Genomic DNA, 9,561 nt, shown 5'->3' on the forward strand with positions numbered 1-9,561 from the left:
ACAAAAATACCCCTATAAATTCAAAAAAAAAAATTTATTTTTTTAACGAAAATTTTTAATTTTAATATATATATATATATATAAACGATTTTTTTTTTAAATGGAATTTTTTTTTTTAAACGGAAATTTTTATTTAAAAAAGTTATAAAACAAAACAAAAATTTTCAATTTTTATAACAAAAAATAGAATTTTTTTTTCTTATAAAAATGATTTTTTTTTTTAAAAAAATTTATCAAAGCAACTTTGGATTTTTTTTTTTTTTTTTTTTTTAGTTTTAGGTTTTTTCTAGAAGTTTTAGTATTTTTAGTTTTTATTTTACTGAGAGTAGTTTCATCATTGAGGGGAACATTGACAATTTTTTGTAGTTTGGAGGAGATATTGTCACAATTGAAAGTTTGGAGAGCACATTGTCAATGGAGTGGTGGTTTGAGGTGAGTATGTGGACTTTTCCCAAATTAAGTTAAGTGATTACACCGATTTGCAATAATGTTTTTTTGAAATAAAATTTTGCTGAGAACTTACTTGTAGGGTAAGCAATAAAAGCAAATAAGGGCCGTTTGCTAAACGATTTTGATTTGTTACTATTTATCTCACTTTTTCTTTTTTCTTTTTTTAACATTCTCTTATTTTTTACATCATACCAATCACTTTTTACTACTATTCAAATAAAAAAATCACTACAAAATATATTTTTTTTAAAAAAAATTTTCATACCAAACATTCTTACTTTTTCACTTTCTTCAAAAAAAAAAAAAAAATCTTAATTTTTTTTTTTTTTTATTTCAATCAATTTTTGCTACAGTATCGAATTAAAATCCTTTAACAAACACTCCCTAAGGTCTTTGCATAAAACTTCTATCTAAATTTTTTACAAAAATCGTCTAATATCAGTTCAGCACCAATTATATTAAACATGTGTTATCTATAACAAAAGATTTAAAATTTAAATTTACAAATTAAGAATTAAAAGAGATAAGGAGGAGAACAGAAACATCTCCAAGGCCATGAAATGATTTAGTAAACCCTAAATAGCTAAAAAAACATAAAACAAAAACTTGACAGGTGGTCGACGACTTTTCACACAACTTGTAAATTCAATATAAAATTAGTGAGTTAAGATTAAATAGCCTACCCTATTTAGTTAAATAAATTCAATTAAAATTAAAATTGCATAATTTTATACATATATCTTAATACAATTCAAACTCGAAAATGAACAAAAAAAAAAAATTACTACCCCTAAAATGGAATTTCCTGTGAACAAGTCTCACGCGCTTGCAGAGATTGGTGCTACCCCTGGGCTGTACTAGGAGCGATGTTCTTTTACCGTTTTGTGTCTTAATGTTTTCCTATATGCCATTTTATAGTCTCTCAATTCTTTATTTTTCATGAACAACGTGGGTCTAATGATGCTCGGCTTTGCAAAACTACACTAGTTTTTAATTGTCTTCTTTCTGTATAAGTTTTCAGTAACAATCTACGGGTAAAGTTTTTTTTCTGTTCTATTTTTTTGGGTTTCGATTTTCTCTATTCGTTTTTTAGGTTTTGTTTACACGAAATTTTCAGAATAGCGATCTAAGATTTTCAGTTTATTTTTCATTCCTCTCTAATTCGTTTATGGGAGTAAATTACTGACCAACGACATAAAATTTATGAGACAAATTGAATGATTATCACTCATAATAGAAGCAACAAAAGAGATTACATTAATTTGACAGTGACGATAGAGGCAACAAAAATGAATGTGTTTGAGAATGCACTCGCATTGGAAATGGAAAAGCTATGAAATCACTTTTAGTTGAGAAAGTTATGATAGATCAATATCATATTTGGTGAATAAATTTCACATTATATATATATATATTTGAAATGAGTCATTCTTATAAAAATCAAACCAAATAATCTTGCTCGGCAAATACAATGTTCTGAATACACTTGGAGTTATCCTTCATCCATACCTGGTCTAATGATTAGCCAAGTGCAAGTTTCGCTAGGCGATGGACTACTTCGTTTGCCTCCCTCCTCACATGTCTAACTATCCAACTTCGTAGGCTATTCATGATGACTTTTCTATCTTCAATTAATTACACATACCGACTTCATCAAGATCCGTCCAGCTTTGAAGGCTATTCAGGATGACTTTTCTATCTTCAATTAATTGCACATACCGACTCCATCAAGATTCGTCCAGCTTTGAAGGCTATTCAGGATGACTTTCTATCTTCAATTAATTGCACATACCGACTCCAACAAGATTCATCTTGATGCAAAGTGTTCACAATTTCAAGGGCGTCGTCCTCCAAAAAAACCCGTTGAAGACCTAAATTCTTGCAAAAACCAACAACCTTCCAAGCAGCCACAGCCTCCACTAAAGTTGGGTCAGTAATATAAGACACCGTGATGCACATTGAGGCCAAAACAATTCCATCCGCACCCCATTCCCGTACAATCACTCCCACTCTCATCTTCTTGTTTTTCTTATCAATGGATGCATCTTCTTGTATATATATGATATTATTTTGTTAGAGCAATATGTTATATTTTTATGAAATAAATAAAGAATAAGCATTATTATAAAACAAAAACAATCCTATCCTTATCCATCCATGGTATGTCGTACAAGGGATAGCATGAACAATGTAATAGTCACGTAACGTCAGTTACATATCATACACATCTATTAAATTTCAAAAGAAAATTATCTCATTGTTCCTAAATTAAATTAGTTTTTAATTTAAATTTAAGTAATAATTTAGAAATATTAGTAAATGTACTTTACTTCGTGTTTCATGCATATATAGCATTTTTTAATATCTATCTAGACAGAAGAGTACAAAACAACTATATTAATATACTGTCAAATAGGAGTTTTTTTTCATTTTATTTTATTATGGCTAAAATGATATCATCGGTACACCCAAATAGAAAACGTTACATCGGATATTATATATTTGGGTGAAACGTTACATCGGATTATAAAAGTTTGAAAGAATTAGCATTCAATTCAATACAAATCATCACTCTAATGTCTATCCCATTAGATGTAGTCAAAAGTTCTCTTCATTTTATCCATAGCTTTCATGATTTATATGTTTTTACACCTTATTTAAAAAATTTTAAATGATATATCATGTATACACTATTAAATATAACAAAATAAATCTTTTTCATTTTACTGTAAAATTTAATTTTTAGGAAAAATATACTTTATTCCTTAAAGTTTTGGGCGATTTTTAATTCGACCTCTAATATTTCAATTTTTACAATGCACTGTCCAAACTTGCAAATTTTTTCAATTCGACTAATATTATCCCAAAATTTAAATATTGCATTAAAAAAAAAATTAGGGGTAAGAAAAAATGTTATACTTAAAAAAAAAAAAATAATTTTCAACTAATGCGTCATCATTTCATAATCATAAGATATTTAACAAAGAAGTTTTAAATGAAGGTGGGCCTATCCCCTCAAAACATTTTGCTTGATTGATGAAATGATGTTTGTAGGAGTAAGTATAGCCGTATAGGTAATCAAGGTAAGGTCTAAATATTCACACACAAGTGACAAGACACGTGGTCTAGGATTCTATTGGTTGTCTTCACCTACTTCGTCGACCGTTGACCAGCTTCAACGCAAAGCTGGAGAAGAAAAGATTTTCTTGGTTGACTAAGGGTCAAACTAATCTACAACACCAAACCTATAGCCTATAGGCGAAGTATTTCCTTAGCCTCCATGAATCACAGGCTCCGTTTGGATAAGGTTTTTGGGGTTTTAGTGGTCAGGTGACGAAAATGTTTGTTATGAGAAAAAAGAAAAAATAAGAATACTTGGTATAAAAAAGTGAAAATTTTTGTTTTATAATAATTTCTTTATTTGAAAAAAAATAAAAAGTGAATGTTAGAAGTTGATTTTTTTGTTGATAAATAGTAACAGGACGTTGGTTGTTGCCAAACGATGCCCCAATGGCCAATGCACCATCTGGGTGATTGCAACGAAGGACGCTATTATTATTTGGGTTGATTTTTTTTTTTTTTAAAAAAAAAAAATTCAAAATTGTAAAAAGTCCTTTATCAAGTGGTCTCGACCACCCCTACATGGTGGTTTGGGATGATGCCGACCAGGAGATAGGCAGGCAAATTTTTTGTCTCAAGTGGTTGTGCCAAGTTATGGAGTAAATAGTTTTTAATGGGTAGTTCAATTGGCTGGATATCATGCATTTTCAAACGGCCGAGGTCAGTGTCATTAGTTCAAATCCTCTCTCTCATTTTCTTTCCCCTTGTATGGACATGTAAAAAAAAAAAAAAAAGGTTAAAGAATAAATAAGAGGAAGGAAAATGGGAGTGTTATGGCATTACTCAAAGTAGAGGCCCTTAACCTAATCAAGATTATTAATTATAAATTGAAATGATCTTTGGATTCGGTTGGAGTAGTTGGCAATATTAATATCCAAACAGCATGTGGTGATAGGGTATGGATTTAAAGCATGATGGTGGTGGAAGCTCATGAGAAAAGGAAACCCCCAACCCCAAAGAGTTCCTCTTGATGACTTTTCAGAGTTTGAACAAGATGGGTCATTGTTAGTGGGGTTGATTTTAGGGCTTGCCTTTTAATCAACCTGTGACTTTTGTTCTATCTTTACAAAAAGGCACTTACTTTCTCCTCGTTTTTTTTTTAAGGCTTTCCACTTTTTCTTTCCTTGTAGGACTTGGCTCTTGGCCTGAGCTAGCTCCAGCCAACCTAAACCACCGTTGAACTTCAATCTTAACAACTACGCCGGAACACCGCGACGTCCCACAATGTTCCATTCTTCGTAATTATTCCCTTACAGAATACAGAAAAATGGTTACTTCAAATTGAAAAGAAAAAGAGCAAGAAAAAAATTGAAGGAATCAAGTACAACATAAATTCTGATGGCCAACAGGCCCAACACGTAACATCCCCTTGTTGGGGTCGTGAATCATAATTGTCACACCAAGGGAGCACACCAAACACCAAAGCTTTAGCTATTTTTGCATATCAGTTATATTACACAAGCCAATCGCAAGATAATATCATCGCCATAAATCAAAGCACGCAAACCTTCATAATATACAGACGCCTGACAGCAGCCACATTTCAAGTCTCCAATTCTCTATTCGGCGTCAGCAAATCTAACAAGTGATATAAAAGCCGAATCTCAGATTGAGGAACAAAGTTCAACATGCATCAGGCAATTGAAGGGGGAAAAAAATGAAGAAGACGATGTTTCTCACTCACCCAAGCTCCGAGAGCTTCAAATGAGCTTCAGCATAATCGGCAAAGAAGGCATCCTCGTCCTGAAGCATAATTGCAGAACCAGAAGTTAAATTAGATAATTGTCAAGATAGTAGGCAAATTGTTTATCCAAAAACTACATATGGTTTTAATAAATAAGACTGTAAAACATAGACACTCACCGCAGCATATTTCTCAACAAGAGGTCGGAAGACCGGATCCTCCAGAAGAACTTTATCTGATGGCAGCTGGATTAGACCTTCCTTCTCTCCGCTAAGGAGTTCCCTGTTTTAAAGAATTAGATTCAAACCAATTAGCTGGCTTCTTCTTGTCTTGGCCCCCGGAATCCTTATTGATATTTAGGGATGTTTGAACATGCCATTTAAAAATATTGATTTCAAAACAAGTGATTTAAAAACTGTGATTTTTAAAGATGTAGTTATGTGTTTAGCTTTTAAAATTGTGTGTTTTTATAAACACACTCCGTACATGTGACTTGAAAACACAGATTTCTACGTTTTCAGACCGCAATTTTTTTAAAATGAACTCCTAAACAATACATTTTTTAAAAACGAAATCGCAGTACACAATATTATATGCAAGCCAATGATGAGATGATTACACAAGAAAACATTGCATACAATCAATTTCGCCAGAGAACCATCTACAAGAAATCAATGAGAGATGTGTCTTACTTGAAGTAGGAGTTATCAAAAATAAGAGGGTTGTTGGTCCAGGGTCCCTCAAATCCAGAACGATCCTGGTGGCATCTTCCCTGTAAAATGATTCCAAAAGCATCTTAGTTCATCAATAACTACAATACACGAATTGCTAAAACTCTGTTTTAGTAAAAATATTCCATTATAACAAAACAAGCAACAACCTATCAACGGAGGCAGCAAAAGAATTTCATATATTATGAACATACCAAGGTGTGACCACCAGATAAAGCAACTATATCTTTATCACTAAGACCCATGTGGCCAAAAATATCCCTCAGATGATCCGTACCTTGAGTGACAACAAAACATTAGTGAAGTTATTGATGAGTTATTAGATACATGTAATGATCTAGCTTTGACTTGATTTTAAACAGATTAACTAACCTTTGGTAGCATCAGGCAAGCGACCTTCTGGGGGTGGTTCAGTTTTGTCCTGAGATAAATAAGTATGTTTTAGAATCAACCGTTTATACTATTAGTATCTCATAATCAAGTAATATTATACGCTGGAGTCTAACAACATACTTGACTACAACTAATATACATGTTAAAATAATAAAAATTGAAATACAAAGTTTTCCTCCAAACGAAAAAAAAGAATCTGAAAATTCCAGACTAACATTTAATTTTTCAAATTGCTAGCTTATCTTGTGCATGAGTTTTGACCTAATTGTGAACATTCATGCAACCCTCCCAAGGGAGATAGAGACGTGATCTACAGTAGTGGATAAAGCATTAAGAAAAGAAAAAAGCTAGATAGGATGGTCCACTCCAGACCGCACATAAAGCTACTTAAGCAACTAAATAAACAAGGAAGAGACTAGAAACCAAGAAGGTGAAAAGGGGAATGTGCCACTTCCAAATTAAACCTTAACAAAAGTGTATTCAAGCAGCAGCAATAAATGTGGAAGGGACTATATATACAAAACAACGTTTTACATAGCAAATCCCCAATAAGCAGTTATAATTTATCCAAATGTACAGGTAACAATTATTTTCAACTTCATGGTCCAAAATTCAAGTCCTCTTTTTGAAACATCCGAGCAGTCATGAGTCATCAATGCTATTTGAGATTAATACAACAAACATATATGGCTCAAGTAGAGTGAAAGATTAGGCTCAAAATTCAAGGACTAAGATCCACTAGAGCTGGCGAAAATTGAAACCTAATGCAATCTGACTAGAATTGTCAGAACCCACAAAGCCATACACTGCCTTATTTGAATTCAATATGATCACCATATATTCCTTTGTCAAAGAAGTTGATCACAGAATCCACTCTCCCCCTTTCATGGATTGAGTTGTTGCTCAACTATGAATTAATCCCTTAGATGCCATTGGTCTTTGCAACTACATGAGTCAATTTGCTCCACAATTGTCCTCAGATGAAATTAAGAGCTTCACCTAATCAAATGTATTGCAGATTACCCCTACTTTCACCAATGCACCATTGCGCTCCCCATTCAGTTTGACACGCATATATTAGCCCTTCTTTCGCATTGTTCCTATGCTTCTTTCATATTTCCAAGAAAGTCACCATTGTTCAGGGTCTAATATATTAATTCTGCCACCAATCACAATCTTGGAGGTGATAGGGTGATTACGCTATTTCCAATAAGTAGTAACTAAGCAAAAAACTAGTTTCATTATAAATGCATTTTGATGTAGGGTTAATTCTGAATTGAGTCCCAAACAAGCAGCTTAAGTCATATTAAGAACCTCCAGAGCTGCTCAATTCAGGACCATCAGACTCCCAAGTTTAAGACAATTCAACTTGCAAATTCCAAAGAAAAAAAAAAAAACTTGAACATACCAGATACTGACAAATTCATGACACACGAATATCAACAACTTCTCAATCAGACCAAAGCATCCGATACAATAAAATGGAAACCAATGACAATATTGGGGTTCACTGACCGGTCTCCCAGGGTGGAAAGGAATCTCGGGCCCTCCCGTAACTTCAACGGCAACAACTCCAGCCAACTTCAGCAAGCAAACAAGTATCAAAGTCAATTAACAATTTCAAATCCAAAAGACAGGAACAGGAAACACAAAAGTTTGATTTTATGGTAAATATCTAGTTAATTAACCAGAACCTGGTAAAAGTCTGCATAAGACAATATGGGAAACTGCTCCTTGATCGGCTCCAAAAGCCTAATGGCGATATCGAGACCGCTGTTTGCCGCGTGAGAAAGCTCATCTGGATGCCTTATCGTCCCAAACGGCCCTCCTGTCTTCGTCTGCACATCAAAGGTACCAGCCGAATGCCAGCTACAACGCCAAAAAAGCCACAAACACTCATAAAGCGTTTGGTAGAGAAAAGATACTCAAAATATTTACATATTTTCAATTAATTTAGTCTTTAACCCAGAACATAATCTCATAACAACTATTACTTACGTTATAAGATATTCTTTTCCCGTCAGATTCTATGAACGTATAGCAAATAAATTGAGATGTTTTAATGTAAAAATAAAAAGGAGTGATTAAAAACTATGAAAGAAATAATAATATAAAGTCAATAAAATTCAATATTCATATTTTGTATTTCCAGATAATGTAAAATAAGAAAGTACTTGAATATGTCGAACATATATACATATTATTTTTCCTCCGAGAATATAGTTATTACAATTTCAAAGTTGTTTTTTCTTATTTGAATCCATCCGTCTCCTCTGTCAAATAAAGGAATATATTTCACTTTTCCATTTTTCCTACTCTACGTATGTATGCATCTAGGAAGAGAGAGAGAGAATCTTACGCCAATCGGAGCATGATAGGAGCGCAGCGTTTCTCGGCGATGAGTCCTCTGAGCTTCCTCTTGCATTTCTCCACTGCCTTCTGGTATTCCTCGCTCACAGCTGGGCAATTCTTCCCCATGGCCACGATTTACTTCTATATTCGAACCAAACGATCACATCGATAAGAATAAGATTACCATATGACAAACAAATAGACACCAAAAAGAACAAAATTCTGAGCATCGTTTTCAATTGTATCCCTCCGTTTAGAAACCGGATCATTCATGCTCTATATTCATAATTCTAAACACGGCTATTAATTCATAATTCTAACCAATGACTTATAGCTACTTCTCCGGTTCTAACCAATGACTTATAGCTACTTCTCCGGTTCTGGTTCGACCAGATGAGTGTAAAATCAATCGCAACTAATAACTATTCTTCTTTTCCTGCTATTTCTCGGCAACCAAACGTAGCCAGAAATTCGGAAAACCAGACGATCGGAGCACAAATCGCAATTTAAATAATTATTTAATAGAATTAAACATATACGAACCTTCGATCGCAAACTGAAAAGCACTGAAATGTGACACAAGCACCGGTGTAGACACTGAGCTGATAAATAGGAGTCGTCCCTATAACAAATGGACAAAGAAGGTTCTCGCATTCGACTTCGGCCGTTGGATTATTTTAATCGTAGTGTGAGGATAGGTTGCTTGCTGAACGGCTCGGATCATGCTTGACGAACGTCATGCGGTTGGTATGCCCTCGAGAAACACGGAGGATGGAAAAGGACTTACCAATTGCATGCTACCACGTGTAGAACGGAATAATCATAGTGGAA

The 9,561-nt window shown here is 33.6% G+C and overlaps 1 protein-coding gene across 1 annotated transcript; it reads right to left on the reverse strand.

Moving 5' to 3' along the window:
- Positions 1-4,878: 4,878 nt before the first annotated feature.
- Positions 4,879-9,378, reverse strand: LOC132191806 (L-ascorbate peroxidase 2, cytosolic-like). The gene is made up of 10 exons (XM_059606910.1): positions 9,274-9,378; positions 8,738-8,871; positions 8,073-8,247; positions 7,894-7,959; positions 6,358-6,406; positions 6,180-6,262; positions 5,947-6,026; positions 5,434-5,536; positions 5,255-5,313; positions 4,879-5,148 (listed from the first exon to the last, which is right to left on the reverse strand). The coding sequence occupies exons 2-10, from the start codon at positions 8,854-8,856 to the stop codon at positions 5,130-5,132; spliced, it is 753 nt and encodes a 250-aa protein (XP_059462893.1). The 5' UTR covers positions 8,857-8,871; positions 9,274-9,378; the 3' UTR covers positions 4,879-5,129.
- Between the last annotated feature and the right edge of the window lie 183 nt (positions 9,379-9,561).

Source organism: Corylus avellana, chromosome ca9 (genome assembly GCF_901000735.1).
Source record: "Corylus avellana chromosome ca9, CavTom2PMs-1.0".
In the NCBI taxonomy this organism is placed as follows: domain Eukaryota; kingdom Viridiplantae; phylum Streptophyta; class Magnoliopsida; order Fagales; family Betulaceae; genus Corylus; species Corylus avellana.